Source organism: Stegodyphus dumicola, chromosome 8, assembly GCF_044657685.1.
Source record: "Stegodyphus dumicola isolate Sdum_Otavi_A_Nest chromosome 8, ASM4465768v1".
Taxonomy (NCBI): domain Eukaryota; kingdom Metazoa; phylum Arthropoda; class Arachnida; order Araneae; family Eresidae; genus Stegodyphus; species Stegodyphus dumicola.
In genome coordinates this window covers 21856762-21876501 of record NC_140775.1, presented here as the reverse complement: position 1 = coordinate 21876501, position 19740 = coordinate 21856762, and the positions used below count along the sequence as shown (strand labels likewise).

Genomic DNA, 19740 nt, shown 5'->3' with positions numbered 1-19740 from the left:
TTAAAGGAAAACTAGCTCATATCTACGTTAAACAAGGGAGAAACCACGAAAACTAAACATACAGCCACCCCGTTCGCTGGGATTCGATTTTTAAGTCGAACTATCAGTGTTCAGAGATTTTACATCTCGGCCGTTGGTTGGCCTACATCAAATAAGATAAATAATATTGTTGCGGTTCTTAGAAAATTCACTTTTGGTTCTTGAATAATTCTACATTCTAGCACGCAGCTTCTATTAATATAAGGTTTAGGCACTTTTGATATAAATCGACAACACTTAAATCCGATGCAGAGTGGGATTTTTATTGGAAAATATATAGAAAAAAGAAGTTGCTTTTTTGTTTCTTAGTTTAATTACGTAATGCCTTACAAGTGTCAAATCATTAATTTAAATTTAATGAAGTTATGTAATGATTGTAATGTATTTTTATAATCTCTTTAGTGTAATTCATGCAAACATAAACAAACTAACTGCATTTCTGTTGCATTCATATGAATTATTTTTTATTGCATTTTTAGAATTTAATGTGCATTTATTTTTATTTTGAAGCACTTATGTGAACATCATTCGTCCTGCAGAAAAGAAGAAGCCCACTTGTTCACATTATCTAGAGCAGTTCTAGTCCTTCTTATGTATTTGTTTAATCCATTTCTTTATTTTCTCTTCGCAGCCTTCAGGTGGCTCGCCATGTTTTTCAATAGCTTTATCTTTCATCGTCATCCAGCATTTCTAATGAGAATGGTAATTACAAAACATATGCATTACTCAAGAAGAAAACTAGTTATAGAGAAGATGTAAATAAGTATTATTTTAAAGGATATGTAAAATTCTTCTCTTCTTATTAATCTACCTAACATTTCTTATGAAACATTTGAGAATAAAGTTTAATTCTCTAATCTAGTTCTAGTAATTATTAATTCACGATTTTAACATACACTATACAGAACTTTACACTATACAGAATTTGATCCCCCAAAAATGAAAATATGCCAATAACAACCATGTCTTACCCAAAAAAAATGTTTATTAATTTAAAACTTTTATGCACAATTTATAAAAAATAATGAGTTTCAACAAAACTTCTTAACCTTTAAAGGGTGTAGAATTCTGCACAGAATGATGGCTTTCCAATTCATTGCACATGTAAACTTTTACCAGCTCTTAATGGATCCGATTTCGGATTGAATATGCATTGAAAAAAGAGATTCAAACTGAGACTGTCATTTTGAAATGTATAATGAAAAAAATACCACTCATTCATTGCATTCTGGGGAACTCTAAAGTTTCATAGCAACCTTTGGCATCTGGAGGGTTAAGGAATTGCAAGTCAGCATATTATTTTTGTTGCAAATTAGAAATAGTTAACGGGTAGAAAAATGTGTGTTTCGTTCACTTCGGAAAACGAACTTGGTGCTTTTATAGCCCATTATAAAATCAGTATTTTATTCCACTATTTTGCATCTGATTATTTCTTGATTTAAATTACAGAAAATGCGGGAATGCAAGAGATAAGAGGTGATAAGGGAAGTTTATATTCCAGAGTTGTAGTATTACTAGACTAGTTTATCACAGAAAATGATTTCCTCAAGTTGTAATATTGTAAGGTATATTTTAATTTTATGACAGTTATTTTAATTTAATTGTGCTTTCCTATCGTTCCTCGTTTCAAGTTTTTAGAATCGCGTTGAATGCAAATGAGTAAGAAGTAGTATTTAAGGAAGGTTCAACTTACTTTGAGGGAGAGATCTAGGAATCCTCAGTAGCGCATGTTTGCCTTCGGACTAAGTCTCTCTAAAAGCTGGTACGCTCGGCCGTATCTTACATGCCTTTTGATATTCGTCGGCTAGTTTAAATTAAGGGCCAACTACGTTAGATTTGTGGTAGGTTCGACTAAGTCTCTTAGCTAGTTATAATTAGTTCTTATTCCGTATTTTGATTTCAAGCCCGATGGGGGGGGGCTTTGTTGTAAGCCTGAATAAGGGGCCAACTGTTCATCTTATTTTTATTGAAATAAAGAGTATTTAACTCTTCTTGAGTTCACGATTTCTTGTATTTGAACTAAGCGATAAGTCGCTTAACCAATTAACATTGGCGGCCTCATTTCAGAGTGAGCACCGTTTTGTGTCGCTAGAATCGAGCCATGGCGAGTAGATTCGTCAGTCGCAGAGTAACTTGCACTGGTAAGATATCTGATGAAAAAGATGGGTTTATTTTATAAAATTGAAAATTTTATTGAAAATTTTATTACTAATATTTACTTATTTGGTTAACATAAGCATATATTACATACATATTAAACTAAAAACGCAATAAATTAAATAAAATATTATACATATAAAAGTAAAAACTTAATTTCCTGCTGTGGAGTGATATTTAGCGAAACAGGGTACTATACACAATGGAACTCAGCAAATCGAACACCAGTAACGCGATTCCTTTCTGATCTTACGTTTGTAGCAATGCGAACACCTTCGCGTAGAGTTGTATTTTTTTCAATGTTCCGGGTATATAATCCGGAACATGATTCCCGCCTAACTGGCTTATATTAGGTCTAAATGGCCGAGTTTGTGTCGATTTATTTCTTTCATTTGGATACGTCGCAAAAGTGTTTTCAATAAATTTGAGCAAAAAGTTGATACACGATAATGTTCCATTATTTTTTTTATATAATATAAATGCATTCAGACACATAATGTCTAAGAAATGGAGAAATATCTTTTTGTAGTACTTTTTGAGTCATTTTCTTGCTGTGGAGTACGCTATGATAATTCCATCGCTCATATCCACTCCACCCAAAATGTACAATACTTACTAAATTAACCTCCCTCTTATCTTTCCATTTCATTATACACATGACGAGTATACTCGTCAATACACAAAATCGTGCCGCTTCTCCATGACGAGTATACTCGTCAATCACAGTTAGATGGTTAACAGTTCTCGACATTTACTGTATTAGAATAAAAGTGAGGAACTCTATCATTGATGAACTACACTGGATATGCTGTTTTGGTACAAGCGCGTAACCTTCTATATAAAAATGTCGAAGTAGTCTTTTTATGTAATCGTTTGACTAGAACGTTCGCTCTTTCAGCAATGTTTTTAGAGGATCCAATATCTTAATAAAAAGAATCACAATCAGACCTGTAAAATGTAATTTAAGGAAGAATCTTATGTAAGGGCTTCAGTTTCTACCTCTAGCTTTAATCTTTCTAAGTAAATGTTTTAGTTTTGACTGTAGCAGTTCCTTATCATGGATACGACATACAACGCACAAATGACCCTCAGCGCCATAAAACGGAAATATTTTGATCAATTTATATAACTCAGAGTTGTTACTTAACAAAGAAATGAGCAACCATTAGTTTATTTAATATTAAGTAATAATTTCAAACATTTGTTTATTTATCAAAAATCTAGGGTTTGTGTTTTGCTTAATTTTGACAGGACATTTATACAGAGGCTGTTCGCACATTTTTCAGACGATTTTGCTTTGCTGTAAAAGAGAAAAAAATCTTATTTTCCGAATATTTTTAACTGAAACTATATTTTTGAAAGTATAAATTAGCGTCTGCTTCTTGACAGTTTTGTTCTCATGCAAAATGTTGCTTTTAAAGAAGCAATGAATGGAAGGCTATGTTTGTGTTCTTTCCGAAGAAAATTATTCATATCTAATTATTAAAAAACGTCGTGAAAGCCTTTGTTTTTCGATATATAAAGTTGCAATAGGTAATGCTATCAACAACGAAGGAAAACAATATTTCAAATACGATTCCAAGGAAAAAACGGAATGTTTCGAATGTTGCAAAAGTAAGATCTTTAATATTAAAGAAATCCGCCAATTCAAAGGACAGTTGAAAAATCATTAAAATGCTGAGTGCCAACAAGTAAACAAAGTGATTAATGCTGATATTAATCTTAAAAAGGAAATAAAAATATAATGTGCACCGTCTTTCTCCACGACATATCGCCGAACGCAGAACGCGCTACAGAATTCTTTATGAGAAGCATTTATCAGGATAAAAATTTAAAAATGTTCTTACAGTAGATGAACTTAAATGACCGCAATAAAAAGAGATCCATTTATTATCATCAAAAAGGAAGAAAGCAGCTTGAAGCATGGTTCAAGGAATCTAAAGAAAGGGATTTATGATTGTTGCTGGTCTTTCATAAAACGGCAAATTAAAAATAAAGAGAGTGGAGAAAAATGTTAACTTCACATATTATCAAACACATATTTCCTAACGTCGACCTACAACCTCCTTAGATCTTGGAAAGCTTTTTGAGAGCAATGGTATAAATTGCCTCTTCCGATACTATAAAAGGCTTCATTGTCTTGCAAATTACGGTATATAAAGACAGTGAAGAATAAAGGCTGTCAAATAGAACATTTCAAACTTAAAAATTTTAAGTAAAATACTTCTGTAAATTCAATGAAAATAATCTAAAAATTTTGCGAACAGCTCTGTATTTTATTTCTGATGGGCTGTTCAGGCATAAACAGTTTTAAAATTATACATTACAGTAAAATTTTAGCCTTGTTATTAAAAAGCAAATGCGTCTCTTCTTTTGAAAATAGAAATATACCACTTGCGTACAACTTTCACCAGTATTTTTGCCGCTTGATTAGAACAGAATAATTTAAGCGATTGCTCTCTACTAGGTATTATCATTAGATTAGAAATGTGAATTTAAAAAAAATAAAAATGAGATTCTAATGCTCGTCTCTTCCAAGTTATAAATAAGTACGCTAAAATTCATAATTATGTAGAAGTACAAAACTTTAAAATATACATTTGGAGGTACTAGAATAATGAAAGGATTTTCGCATATTTAATCTCTTTAACAGAAAACAAAAACTTACTTTCAAAGAATCTTTTCCTTCATCATCGAGACCATGAAAATGATCTTTTATTGCTTTCTAAGAAGGAAAACAAGTTATATAATTGATAAATAAATATTTATCTTTGCATGAAAAGGTGTTTCGATACAGGCTTTAAAGGTATTTAAAAAAATGTATGAAATTCTACCCAGATTTGTTCACGGAAAGTACTGGTCCATTCGAAGCCTTGTATTAAATTCAAATGCATTATTTTTACAATCTATCTGATTAAAATCTTTTTTTTTTTTTTTTCATTTGCTTTAACTCGTTAAAGAAGTACTAACTATAATTAATCGCAAATATAACTGAAATAGTAAACTGAATTGAACAAAATGTCATTGCTCTCATATATATATAACCAAATAAATTTTTAAAAAAATTTTTCTTAATCTGAGTTGAATAACCAAATTTTAATATGTAGAAAACAGCCAGATTTGTTACAGTAGGTACCATCCACTCAAATTAAATTTGATTGGCTAATATAGCTGAAGCATCTATATACTAACAAAGAAATTTTGTGCGACTGTAAAATATCTATAATAACCATGTTCTCGTTTGAGTTTAATGCAAATATGCTATATATGTTTCAGTACTTGAAAGAAATTTTGAATTGCTTCTGAATCAGCAGTCAAAGGAATAACAAATTTGCATTAGCATTTTGAGAAGAATCATTTAATGAACAATTTTCTACATGCATAATTTTTTAGAACAAACTAATGGAATAATAACATACGGTGACCTTCTGTCTATCCCCTCCTGTAGATGATCACTTCTGTAAATGGCCAATACTTCTCAGAACATAAATAAACGTTAATAATGATGTAATGATAATTATAATTTTACAATCTAAGACGACTGCTCACTGATTCATCCAACACAATGAAATATGTATCACGGCGGTTGCCAAAATGTCTCTAATTTCGGTATCAAATTAAAGCAGTTTATCTACTACATAAATCAGAGTTAAATTTCGAGCTCTTATTGTGACGGAAAAATTATTTTTTATGGAACAGTGTAGTTAATTATTAATTAAATGTAGTTTGTTTAACGAAATATGGTAAACCACACTAAGTCTCACTCTTCAGCGTATCGTGTATTTATAACTAGTTCTTACTTCAGATTATGAAAATTTTTTAATTACCACATTTCTGTACTATTTATCCTAATTTTTCCGTTTCCAAACTAAACAGCTAGCATTATATGACTAATAAGACTTGAACTGGCCCCAAAAGTAATTCATTTTTGTTTTTGATGCTATTTAATAGATTTCAATGGCGATTATTTTAAAAAAGATAAATTTATTTGAAGGTTAGTAATCTTTGTCGTATTTATAAGAAACTTTCCACTTATTTTATGGCCGCCGCTTGTAATTTTTTTTATTAGTTAATTTATTTTTAGTACAGAATTCACTAGTTTGGGTAGATAATTCACTTGGCAATTACTTCGTAATTTTCTTAATGTAACATTATTAATAATCAACATTACCGCTCTTTCTTCTTTAGCAGCTTTCGAAAACCTTTTAAAACAGGTAATATAGCACTATTCGTTCTCAAAGAACGAATACAATATGTACAATACTGTGCCTCTAACTGAAAATTGTACTTATTAACCAGATCTCAACTTAAAAAACTTAAGCGACAAAAATACGAAAGTTCAGCTATCGCCAGTAGAATTATAACGAAACATCTAAATCATAATAATAAATTTTTTTCTTCTGTCACTCGTCATGTGAATCTGAAAATAAATCACAGGTCAAAATACAGAGCCGCTGTAGCCTGCATAAAAATTCAGCAGCTGCTTAGAATTTCATTTTAATTGCTTATGGAAGATATTCTAATTCTTATTGAAATTCAATTTCAGTATTCACTTGCCAAATGATTAAAAATTCATAATCAGCGAAGAATGCGGGGGAAAACTTTCAAAGCGATGATCATTTCATTGAAGCGGAAATTACTTTTATTTGGCATGAGCTTCAATTTAGAAATCTTTAATTTTACTCGAATGTAATTGAAACTTGCATTAGATGAAACAGTGTAGCTGAAAATAAGAACAAGAAAGTATACTACTAAGCGTTTAGTTGTTAAGAAATAATTGCTACAGTATATCAAAAATTTCACTATCAGAATCACTGATCAGAATCGTGTCTAAGGACGCATATCAGAAATTAGTGAAGGTTATGAAGCACTAGGAATGAGCAATTTTTCTCGTGAAGTTCATTAAAAAATTTTGCATGCAACTTACAAGATAAAGCGTTTGAGTGCTCGATAAAAATTACAGTAAAAAAAAAAAAAAAGCTGGACTGTAAAATTACACTTATATTACTAATGCAAGAGATGTATTTTTAAGCGAAACTTTACTGGGTAAAGGAAAACATTTTCACGAAAAGTTAAGAGCATAATCTTGATGGGAAAATTGTCTTAGAAAGAGCAGAAAAACCAGCATCTAAGCGGTGGAGAAAACTGCATTGTGGTAACTATGACATCTTTAGCCCATATGTATTCTTAGGACCTGGCAGAATATTAGTTTCATTTCACTTTGAGCGCATGTTAAGTTTAAAACCTTAATTAGATCCAAATCTTAAAAATTTAAATGTGAGAAAAAATTAAGTAGGTGAAGGAGAATATTTAAACAGTTGAAACGAAAAGGTTAGACAGAACGTGGTTTCGCTTTCACGATATTCTGTCATCCAGCTGTTAATCTTAGTAACGATTATGTACTCTGGCTAGTTAGTATATCGCAGGTGTAGGTTTCTGAGCCAGCCTGCTAGGTTTAAATTTGATTTGTGTAGTCTAGCTCTACTCTTATCTTTAAATTTATTGTTAAATTATCTTTAAATTCTCACTGCAAATAGTCGGTGCTATTGTATGCACGTATGTCCGTGCCTTTATGTTAAAAAGTTCTGATTAATAAAACAATCTTTTACACCCTTTCTCTGTTGTGTTTATCTTCACGCCTGTGCGAGAATTCTCATAGGTTTGACACCCAAGTCGATCTAGTTACATTGTAGGATAGCCAAGCAGAGTAGATCCTACGGAACATGTTTCCAGAATTTTTTGGTAGTTAAATTATGTAGCTAGATTTGGTGGATCTTTTTCTCTTCTGATTAATAGACTTAAGCATGCCAAAAGCTGTTTTTTTTTTCACAATCGGGGTAACAGTTTTCAGGGGAAAACTTACGTTTCAGACTCGCTCAGAAAAAAAGGACTAAGTTTCTCTGCGTATAGCGTTCTCCAATGTGATACGAAAACAAAGGAAAAGATTAAAAGCAAATATCTGAAATCGCGATACTGAGCTCTTAACTTTCCCTTCAAGTTCATTGGCGTTATCCACTACTTATAAGAAAAGTTGAAGAGAGACACGTAGATAGTGAATTATTTCCAAATCACATTAGAAAACTATGGCATCTTCTACATACGAGTAGTTCTCGAAAATCAGGTGATGGAAATGATATATGCTGAAAATTCAAACTAAACATCGCATAAATAAATGTGTCTGATAAAAACTATCTGACTTTATATAAAGCATTTAAATAATGTTCTGCAAATGAAAATTAAATATGACTCTAATTTCGAGATTACCTCGATTTTTGGATTCTAAGATTATAATAAGGATTGTAATAAGTTTCTAGGATTGTAATAAGTCCCTGAAGAACTAATGAAACTTGATGTTACTTAAGTAGCCTTAGCTTAGTTAAAGAAGGTTACTATTCTGCAACTTCTGGGGAAAAAGAAACCGTCAACAAATGGATCCTATAGTCATCGAACGCGTGTTATTAGAGAGATAGCATAAACTAGATGTGTGTGTTGCACAACTTTTCTGAGAAGATTCTTTAAAATTTCTTATGATGATGCTTATCTTATCCATATACTATACTATATTCAGAATGTAACTTAATGTCATTAATTCAAAATATAACTGAATGTTATTAATTCAGAATATAACTGAATGTTATTAATTCAAAATATAACTGAATTGACATTTAATGTGAATTTAAGTCAGTTTCATATTAAAAATAATTAAGTATATTCATATTAAAAAAGCATAAAGAGAGAAAATATTACCAGTCTCTCTTCTTCGTCCTCTATTCCGAAGACATCTTCAGGCTGAAACAAAAAATACGAGTTAGACATTGGTAACGCTTTCAGAGACTCTTCACACCGGCAGTTGAATCGCAATTCCAATTATATGCGAACAGCTGCATTAAAAATTTAGTTTATTTAAAAAATCCTGAAGGAAGAATTTAAATTTTCGATTTCTTACTTAAACAAATAAAAGACTTAGTGTACGGATTTTAATTTCATATGAATGTTATTTAAAGCAAATAGTATATATATTTCACTTCCATTTTTAAGTATACTCTAAAATGTTATAAGAATTCAATTTATAATTTTAATTAAATCTAAAAATATTTACAAAATCTGTATAGTTAAAAACAAAGCTTTTCACTTCAATTAAAAAGTGGTGTAATATTAAATGACCAAAAAATTGATCTGGGGAATTTTCAAGCTAATTGTCTTTTCTCTTCACTGATCGTAAATAACATGAACTCATAGCTTCTTGTTATTGAAAAATTAATCTTCCTTCAAAGAAATGGCCGAAAAGTGGCCAAGCGGAGATGTCGTTGAACAATGGTTAGTTAAACCTGTGCTCGGTTCTAGGCAAACGAGCTGGCTGCATGGTCGATTTCGTTACTTTCCCCATATGTAACGTGTATATGATCCAGTTTCACTTAGAAAGTCCCCCACGAAGACATCCCTCAGCTTATGTAGATAGCTCTCGAGTGCTTTTAATCAAAATAAAACAAACCAAATTAATTCAAAGATGTATTGCAACATATAAATGATTTTTGAATGTCAGAAGTTTAATTATTTATCAGTTTTAGAACTATGGAAAACGGTAAGTAGAGAAAAAATAGTTTTACCATTTCCACAGAAAATACTTTCAGTACTCTGTACTGAGACACTCTGTATCAAAAATATACCAAAAGGGTGATTTAGAACTATAAACAACGCACGCGAATGATATTGTAATGTGAGAAAATGTGTGTTGAATGGATGGAATTATTAATTCGATTAAAGATGCCAACTTTTGCAAAAGCACTTTTGCTATTTTAGACAAGAAGAATTGAATAAAATTCCTGTTAGTAAAACATTGATTATAAAAAAGAAGTTTCACAGTCTCATTGGAAATTTCATAAAGATACACTTAATGAATATTTTCACTCCCTCTCCCCACCCCGGAAAAAAGAGCAAATTACAAATTTAGTGACGAGAGCTGTTTTACCAAAGATGTGTCCATTAATCAGCAGCAAACCAAGTCCCCATTAGATATTTTGTTGCTCATCCTTAAATTTGTTTTTCAAAATCTTGATTGTAAGTTGGTGTAGGCAAGGAAAACTGAATTCAATAAATTTATTTTGGAATATCTCGGCAAATTTTCTGAATAAAGGTATAGAATATGTTGTCCTTAGCCAATTAAAATATAATTTTATTAACTAGAATATTTATTCATATAAAAATTAAAATTTTGCTTAAACAGAACTCTTCGTTCACAGTGCTGGAGCAACTTGCATAAAATTATTTAGAGCTACTTCATTTTAAGAATTTTAGATTTAGGAATATTTAAGATGTTTGCATATTCGAGCAAAACATTCAGAGGGGGTGATAGTAAGCATCAAGAGGATGAAAAATTAACATAAAACATCGAGTGGTAAACCCCGTTTAGCAGTGAAAATTGCAAAAATAAAGCCTCTCAACCTTTTGACAACCTTTTGACTCAACCTTTTGACTCTCAACCTTTTAACAACCTTTTGACTTTCAACCTTTTGAGCAGCACCTCTCAACCTTTTGACTAACGCGTACCATCTAAACCAAAAATTCAAAACCTTTAGTACCACCACTAGAAAGTACTACTACCACCACCGCTCTTGAACAAAGCTCAGATCGCAATGTTACGATTACATACATTTACGAGTGTTAGAAAAAACTCAACCAGGATGTTGGAGTTTTAAATTTTGAATTTAATAGTTAAAAATATTTTGCTTCTTTGCGTACCACCTATTTTTCTCTTGCGTACCACCAGTGGTACGCGTACCATCGGTTGAGAACCCCTGGTCTAGAGGACAATGAGCCTGACAAAGAAAGTGGCCAAACAAATGCGAGGATTTTTAAGTTTTCTGTTTAAGGGGTGCGTATATTTCGCCTCGTTATTTGAAGGATCCCGTCTCAAGCAGCCGTCGATCAATGTTCCAGAAGGTGGCGTAATAGGGATGGCGCTTTTCGCATGTTGCTTTTGATATATGCTGTCATGCATATCCGCATATTCCTCGTTCGTGTAATCTGGCATGTTGTTTCCGAATGAAGTTCAACATCCGCGAGTTCCGCAATGCCACTAATGAATACTCGTTCGCTGCTTTTATTTTTTTTCCATGCGCATAGGAAATTGGCATACGAGAAGCTTTCTTGACTGCAGTGCTCCTAAATCCTCGTATTTGTTTGACCGCTCTCTTTGTCAGGCTCACTGTCCTCTGGACGTCTATTTTTTGCGATTTACACCCGCTAAATATAGTTTGCGACCCCATGTTCTAAGGTAATTTTTGATCCTCTTGATGCCTACTATCATTTCTCGGCATTTGTCGGATGAATTTGAAAACACCCTGTATATCTAGACACAATTTTATTTAAAAGGAAATAAATCTTATAGCCACTTTGCGAATACCGTGCATAGCAGCTTAATACATAGGTGCCTTTCCCTTCTAGTTTTTCCATTCTTATTGTTACCTTAATAGATAAGTTGCTTTTTCTAGAAGAAAAATATAAAAACAATGCCTAATTTTGAGTTAATGATATTAAAGAAAGTCGCATTTGTAAAAAAAAATTTGCTTTAAATAGAATGTGTAACCAATTATTTTCATAATGGAAATCTGTTTTTTTTTTTTTTTTTTTTTTTTTTTTTTTTTTTTTTTTTTTAATTTTACGTTAAATAGAATGTATGGCCATTTAGTTTTAAAGTAGAACGAAAAACTGGAAGGTAAAGAAGTAAATATAAATTCTGAAATTTTATCGAAGGTTAGAGTTTTGCATTGTTGGAAAATTGCTCATATTTTTGTTTATAATTTCTCCATTTCTAGTTTGTGCTAAACCACCATCCATTCTCCTTTAATGCAGCCACACTTTTATGCGGCTTAAAAAATTATTTCATGAGGGTATAAATAAATGCACCTGAGTTTGAGGTCTTTGTCATGCACTTAAAACAATCCAGAAAAATATTTTGTTTTTTATAAATTTCAGAATTTTTGCATGAGCATATGAAGTCCTAGCAGAAACGTTTGTGATTTCTTGTCTCTCGTGAAATCCGTTTTGAGTAGAGCCCGATTACAATTAAACATAGTATTATCGATGCGGCCATATACTATATGGGGTTCATTGACTATGATAGGAAATACACTGGCACCTCGGTGTACGTCAGCTTCGAAAGTCATTAAACTTAGTACACTTCCTGCTTTTGAAGCGAAAAGTTTTGTTTGGTATATGATATTTTTTTCGAATTTGACTAGAGTTCGATGAATCATAACTGCACACACTACTCTTCAAAACAATGCTACGACTGCCAATGAGGCTGTGGCTACTATTCAGTAAACAACCCGCGCTAAAACTCTGAAGTTTCAAGTGATTTTGTGTTTTTTCGAGTAAAATGTTTATACCTTGTTATTACTTATACCTTGTTTTACAGTACCTTGCATTATTCACAGTAATTTAGTTTTATCAGATTTTAAGCAATGACACGCATTGAAATGTATAAAACATAAAACAGAGAATTGCTTACCATGGTTTCTTCAACGCAAGGGAGAGATTTTTCTCTGTTTATAGCTGAAAGAAAGAGTATTGTCATTCAAAAAGATCTTGAAATATTCCTTCATGTTTAATACATTAAAATACCTTTTGATATTCCGGAAATAAAAATTAATTCTCCTGCATCACCAAATGAATTTATACGAAGTATTATACTTGGTACCGAGGCTGAATAACTTAACAGTAAAGACAGAAAGATAAATGATATTTATGCAACGAATATGTTAGTAAAATAAAATATTACATCTGCAAAGATAAGAAGGTCACTGAGGATATCTGAAAATTTTATAAATTACAAAACGTTATTTTTTCCAGTAGCAACATAAGATTCATAATACACGTCAGACACGTCAGTATATGGATTTTCATCATAGACCCATCAAGTAATATTGAAGTTTTAGAAAACTGACTTAATATAAGTATTGAGGACTACTTGTCGTTACTGTAAGAAATATTCAACATTATTCTTCTCAAGATCTGCTAATGTTTCACTGCCATTACGAACATTTCCAACTAAATAGCTTCCTGATATGACATGGAAACTTTCTTGCACAATTTTATATCCGAGCTCCAGACTGAACAATGTTTATGGGTTGACGCCACTGACATACAGCAGTATACTTTCTCGTGCCCATCTGCCGATCAAAGAAAATCAACTCAGATAATCTAACTTCATTCCTAAAATAGTGTTCCGATAAGGCCGTCTCTTGCATAAAATAAATTGCAACTTGTAAAAGTTAGCCCACTTTAAGCTCTTATGCCAAACTGCATAACTATTTTGACGTCTTCTCAACAAACACACCACAGTATTCTATAATCACTTCATTTTTTATAATCATTCTTGCTACAGCTCATTTCAGTAACGTTTCATTAAGGACAAACTGTCTTTTTAGTTCTTTGTATGTCTTCATGAACTTTTCGAGGTGTCGTCAACTGTACTTTTGTCTCATAAGGCATACAAATCTTTGCCTTAGATATTCAAAAGATGACACTCTGTATGCTAGCTGCAGATTCCTGGGGCCGTGTTTTAATCTCGGAGAAAGCGGGGATGTTTGTATATCTTTGTAGTGTACAGTTTCTGCGATATACGGGCAATAAAATAATAAATAAATAAATAAATAAATAAATAAATAAAATAATTTTAATAAAATCCTTCAAGTCGAAACATTGCGAATAAAGCGTTTGGTCTTCTGGAAGGTTGTTTATCAAAATTTGAACAACACTTGACTAAAGTCATACTGTCATTTATAGAGTGCTCAAGGCCTTGATCAACTACAGGGGTTACCCTCTTCCCTTGCCGTGATGAATTTCGTGGAGAAGGAGGAGAAGCAACAACAATAGAGACTCCACAAGCTTTCTAAATGTAGATAATCGTAAGTGTGGCCGCATTTGTTAAGTCTTTGCTACAGATCAATTGCCCTCATCTTGTTTCCACCAATTATATGTATTTACTACCCTTTGCTGAAGCAGGAACTCTAAGTACATATATGAATTGAATACGCTGGTCTTTACAATTTCAGTTTGACAGGTAAGACCCGTGTGTACAAAGATTATGTTAGGTTATTTGAGTAAGGCAAGGACACACAAGGCTATCTGCCTTGTGTGTCCACGCACGAAGAAAGAATGCCTTTGTGGTGCACTTTCTATGAGAAATAGATTATATTCGCATTACGCATAGGAAAAACCACGAAAATCAACCAAGCAGAAAGCTCATGAGCTACCAGACTCAGCCAGTGGTGGGACGCAGTTGTTCAAAGCCTTTCCATCCATTGAACGAAAGCTTGAATCTACTAGCATCTGTGTGCAGGTCTTCAAATCTTATAAATTCTGTGGTGAATGTATGAATTTCTATATATCATTTTGTTCTCTTATAGATGCATCTACTCCCTCCAAGTTGAATTATATTTTGTTGTTCAAGTAATGAATTATTTCGCTCTTATGTAAATATATTATGTGCATATGAATAAAACGATTTAGTGTGATCAATAAAGATACCTTGCACATAGTAATACATACACCAGTAAGTATTAATGATTAAATCAGTCAATTAATAATAAGATTTTAGATAGCGTTATATATTCTCGTCTTATGACGCTTTAAAAAGTAACAAAAACCTTTTTCTTCAGGTTCTCTGCTAAGAAATGCAGAATGGCTCCCTTAAACGCATTTTTACAAAGTTTCTATGATTTTTTTAACAAAAGCAGTTACAGAACTGTGTGATTTTTCTCCCAGATTTCACTATATTCCTCGAAGACAAGGGAGAAGAAAGAAAAAAACTGCAGGTAGTTAATTTTGCTATCTCTGATGGCAACAATTTGCTTCTTGCGCCGCTGTATGTCTCTCCGTTTTAACATGAATACCGAAATTTAAAAATAATTATTAAAGAAAATTTATGCGTTTTACTATACAAGAGCAGCATCAAGCAGCTTTCCCTAAAAGCTCCTTCTTAACTTCAAAATTTATCGAATCATGTGATATATAAGATATAATTACTATTTACTGTTTATAGTTCTAATTGAGTAAAATTCATTTTTATTGTGGCATGTTTTTCAGTCCAATTTTTAAGTATATATACACGCTGTGTTACATTTTTCTGATTTTGGTTGTTCGTAAAAAAAGGGGAACGTATTCTTTTAAAGAAAGTGTTAAATATATATGGGCAAAGATTTGCTATTACTATCCGAAAGAAGGAAAATAATGCAATTTCATACGTGAAAAGATGTTTTAAACTTGTTAGTTTGATTCAATTATCATAATACGAAGAAAATTACATGTAGATTTTAATTGTGAAAATAATATTATTGCACAGAAAATGTGCTCATTTGTTTTTCGATATTTTTTCTGTTTTTGTATTAATTAGATTTCTTCGTTTTATTTTCATTTTGTTATTACTGTACTCATGAGTTGTTTTAATAGCAATCCAAAATTATTTAGCATTATTGAAACAAATTATCACTGCCCAAAACAATATTTTGAAGAAGATAAACTATAAGTTGTCGGCTTTACCTGTTGAGTTCCCATTTCGAGACGTATCTTTTTAGAATATTAGTGACCGAGCAGTTGTTGAACCTGCGAGAAATTGTTAGCTGAATACTAGCAATTTCACCCAGGTTTGAACCCAAACAAACGGGCTGTCTGCATGATTGGTTTTCGTGGATTTTGTTATAAGTGACGTGAATAGGACCCTGTTTCCATTAGAAAGTCATCCAGGATGGTATCCTTTACTTAATATGATAACTCTTGTAGGCTTTGCTGTAATAAAATAACCTAATATAACTTCTTTAGACTATTTCAGTAACCACAAAAGAATTTCATGATGCATGAAAAATAACTAACGAATGTTTTTAAATTCGTAGCGCTATAAAAAATTAAAAGTTTTGACTCAACTAAACCCCTCACGAGTAAATGGCAGAACTGTAAACTCAAAACAATTGAATACCTAAGTGAAAGTTGGAATACTACAAGACAAAATTAAATATATTATTTGATTATTACATACAAAATTGGTTATAATGCCAGGTATATGTATAGCTTAAGAGTGATAAAAGTAAATAAAAGGTGGCGATGTATTTCAAACAAGTTTCAAACTACTGTACTGCACAACAAATTTCCAACATAGAATAAAAATGAAGCATGTTAGAATGCCTATAGAATTTCTAAGGGGATAAAAGAGCATTTCTCCTCACCACACAAGAAGGAAAAATAAAGCAGAAACCTGGAACAAATAACCTGGGATGGCATACTAACAAATCTGTACTAGAATTCAAGACTTAGAGACAATGACAGAGTTATTTCCTGATTCACACATAATGTATGTGGCCATATAGGATTAGCAAAATACTCGAAGTTTTAAGTAACTGTGCATTATTCTGACTTCTAAGGCATAATACAGTCTTTGTCATTAAAATTGTAATAGCAAAAAGCACAACAGGTAACACAACTAAGTTTACGTATTCATTATAATTGGAAAATAGAATTATTCAAATTTTAAGTACATTAGAAAAACAAAGCGTATCATAATCTGAGGCGAATATCGTCATCAAGAGCTGAAATAATCACTGCTATACGACGAGAAAGTCGAAGAGACTGTGGATGGCATTTTGGGACATTGTCCATAAGGCTATAATTTGTTGCCAGGATTTAGTTACTATAAACGCTCGTAATCTTTGTTATGATAGTGTGTGTGACACCATAATCCAAACATATATGTCGGTAAAAGATCTGGTGACATCGTAGAATCATAACTTGTTGTGTGTCTAAGAAGTATCGGATTTTGAAAGCGATGTTACGGTCGCGCATAATAGGCAGGCTGCTAGAAGACCAAAGACTGCTTCTTAAAGCGATATCAGGTAAAGACAGGTCTTAACCCGTTCATTAATGTAGTGCTGATTGGTTATAATGCCAGGTATATGTAGCACACGCGAAAATGTTTGTCTTGTTATATCCAATATTGAAACTCCTGGTGCTGGTCCGATATAACAACAGTGTAGAAGTATATATGTGGTATATTTAATTATGGCAAAGCACACTAGGGCTATCTGCCTAAGGGGAGGGATGCCTTCGTGGAGGGCTTTCTAAGGGAAACTGGATCGTATACACGTTACACATGGGGAAAACCACGAAAACACCCATGCAGCCAGCCCGTTCGCGAGATTCGAACCTCGGACCGAACTACCAGTGTTCAGCGACTTTACCGCTCAGCCGCTGGTGGGCTCAACAGTGTAGAAGACAAAATTATAATTAAGCATTTCTCACGGTCTCTGCATACGTGCGCACATTTATCATGTTACAGGTAGAAGTGGGACTCGTCTTAGAAAACGGCATCATATCATTCATGTATCGCTGTTGCATTTTTCAGTGCAAGATTATAGCCCCAGTTAAGAAAGACAATGAGCATGGTGCAAGAAATCAGTGACCTTCAAAACAGCATCTCATCTTGCAATCTTAGATGCAAACATTTTTTCCAATGTCGGACACCTTATTTCATCTAATGCTGAGATGTGGTTGAACGATCCTTATGGACCATTCCCACAAGATGTCTATCTACACAAGCACTGATGTGTCGACGTTGTGAACCTGCATGATCTTCCGTCCTTCTTGCTAGAACGGCCTTTCCTTTCATATTCCTTCATTTCCTTTCATATTCAAGATTGTCCGGTTTCGAACAACGTGAACAGCAGTTTGGAGGCATGATAGCTCGCAATCTTGGTATGCTTTATTCTTCTGTTATCGAATTCAGGGATATGCTGCTGTACGTTCTATCTGCCAAACGCGTTCTTTCTTCTCTTTTACATTGATTTTAGATGTCCATTACATGCATATGCGTTACCTTGCTAATTATTTTCATGTGCTTCAGTACTGTATCTATTATGCGAATTTCACGTCGATAGGCGACTTCTCTCACAGTGGCCGAATTTTAATGACTAGCAGTGCATTTCAGAGAAGAACTATTCTAAGATTTCCATATCAACGAATTCCTAGTATGAGTTTTTTTTTATGTTTCCTGCATATGTTTACACTTTTAAAATTTTAATTAACATTTTCGAAGTATACTGATATATACACTTGAACTCCTAATATTTAGAATAACTGGGTTGAAGTAATCCGGATGTCCTAAAAATTTGGATAGCCGAATTTTTTTTCTCGTTTTCCAATGCTTACTTACTGAAACGTAAATTAAGGAAATTTTATCCTTTTGATTAATTGCATTATATTTCTATAAAGACTACACAACAAAGAGGGAGAAGAAAGAACTTTATTCCGGTGAAACAAAATTTAAAAATACCCTTTTTCGGTAAGATTAAGCAATTCAACTATTTCTTACTCGCTTAACACGCTTTCCATCCCATTTCAACAAGAATAAAGCAATAAATTAATTTTTATTTACTCTAAAACTAAACACAAGATCTCTTATCTTTCCTATTATTTTCAGTCAAATTAAACGAATATATTTAATTTCTAGTTAGCGTTTACTGCATTAAATAAAATGAATTATTCTTTATTGGGTAAGATAAGTTAAGTAAATGATTTCTTATTAAAATTAATAAACTAATAGTTAAAAGCACATAAGTAAATTAGCAACTATTATTTTTCTGCAGAGATTTTAAATGTGTAAAAGTTTACCTTCGAACTCTTCTTTTATTTTCATGATGTAGTCTTTGCATTCTTTGTTACCGTAAACCTGACCAAAGCTCGCCACAGCAATAACCACGATGATGGTGAGAACAGAATTCATTATTCGAACGCTGAAATGAAAGACTAGAATGGTAACTGAGAAAGTAGGCTATCAATTCGCCTTTTTATTTAGCATCAGTGAGAAAATTTTAAGTTGCGTGTGACTTTTTTCAAAAAATCAGTGCATTAGAATAAATAAATTTTCTGCTGAATAAAAATGCACTTCTTTTGTTGAATTTGATTTTATTTCCCCCTTCCTCTACGAAATTCAGGCAAAACACAGGAAAATCTAAAGTTTTATGAATTTTAAAAAAGGCTGATCAAATTTGATTTCGTGTCGCTAAGCATTAGTGTTTGAGTGTTTGTTGCATACAAAAGCGAAAGCAGAAAAATAAACATGAATTAGTTTGCTTTACAATTTTCAAAGCTATGAGTGAGGTATATGTGCTGAAATACAAGGATGTTTCGAAACCAAGCTTAATTTTATTTTCAAAAGAATATCAAGAAACATACGGAAACAGAATTTCTCTAAGAATTTCTTGAATATCGTTTTCGGATAATTATTCTTTTCACTTTAAGTATATTTCTTTACAAGTTTAATTTGCGTCACAGTTATACCCTGTCCGTTTATTCAGTATTTGTGATTTCAGTTAGCCACTGTTAACCGCGTTGTAAAAAAATATTTTGAAAACAGAATAAACTGTTTACGTACTTCGAAAAGCTGTCATTTGAGAATTGATCATAACATCAAAAAATACACCTTGTGGGAAAAAAAAAAGGAACAGTTCTACAGTTCTATATTTCCTTTTCTACTGGATCCACTGTCGAAATTTA

At 32.3% G+C, this 19740-nt stretch overlaps 1 protein-coding gene across 2 annotated transcripts; it reads right to left on the bottom strand.

Moving 5' to 3' along the window:
* Window positions 1-475: 475 nt before the first annotated feature.
* Window positions 476-19015, bottom strand: LOC118196486 (uncharacterized). 2 transcript variants are annotated; one of them, XM_035367950.2, is made up of 5 exons: window positions 18856-19015; window positions 12707-12750; window positions 8944-8985; window positions 4865-4921; window positions 476-729 (listed from the first exon to the last, which is right to left on the bottom strand). In XM_035367950.2, the coding sequence occupies exons 1-5, from the start codon at window positions 18965-18967 to the stop codon at window positions 619-621; spliced, it is 366 nt and encodes a 121-aa protein (XP_035223841.1). In that variant the 5' UTR covers window positions 18968-19015; the 3' UTR covers window positions 476-618. The 2 variants fall into 2 exon arrangements, with proteins under 2 accessions (XP_035223841.1, XP_035223842.1); XM_035367951.2 differs by lacking the exon at window positions 4865-4921.
* Between the last annotated feature and the right edge of the window lie 725 nt (window positions 19016-19740).

Excerpts from the sequence above, each read along its gene's own strand:
- LOC118196486 (XM_035367950.2), bottom strand. The coding sequence starts at position 18,967 with ATGAATTCTGTTCTCACCATCATCGTGGTTATTGCTGTGGCGAGCTTT. Across the intron at positions 4,922-8,943 it reads AGGACGAAGAAGAGAGACTG|AAAGCAATAAAAGATCATTT; the intron begins GTAATATTTTCT and ends TTTCCTTCTTAG. Across the intron at positions 730-4,864 it reads AAGGAAAAGATTCTTTGAAA|AAATGCTGGATGACGATGAA; the intron begins GTAAGTTTTTGT and ends CATTCTCATTAG.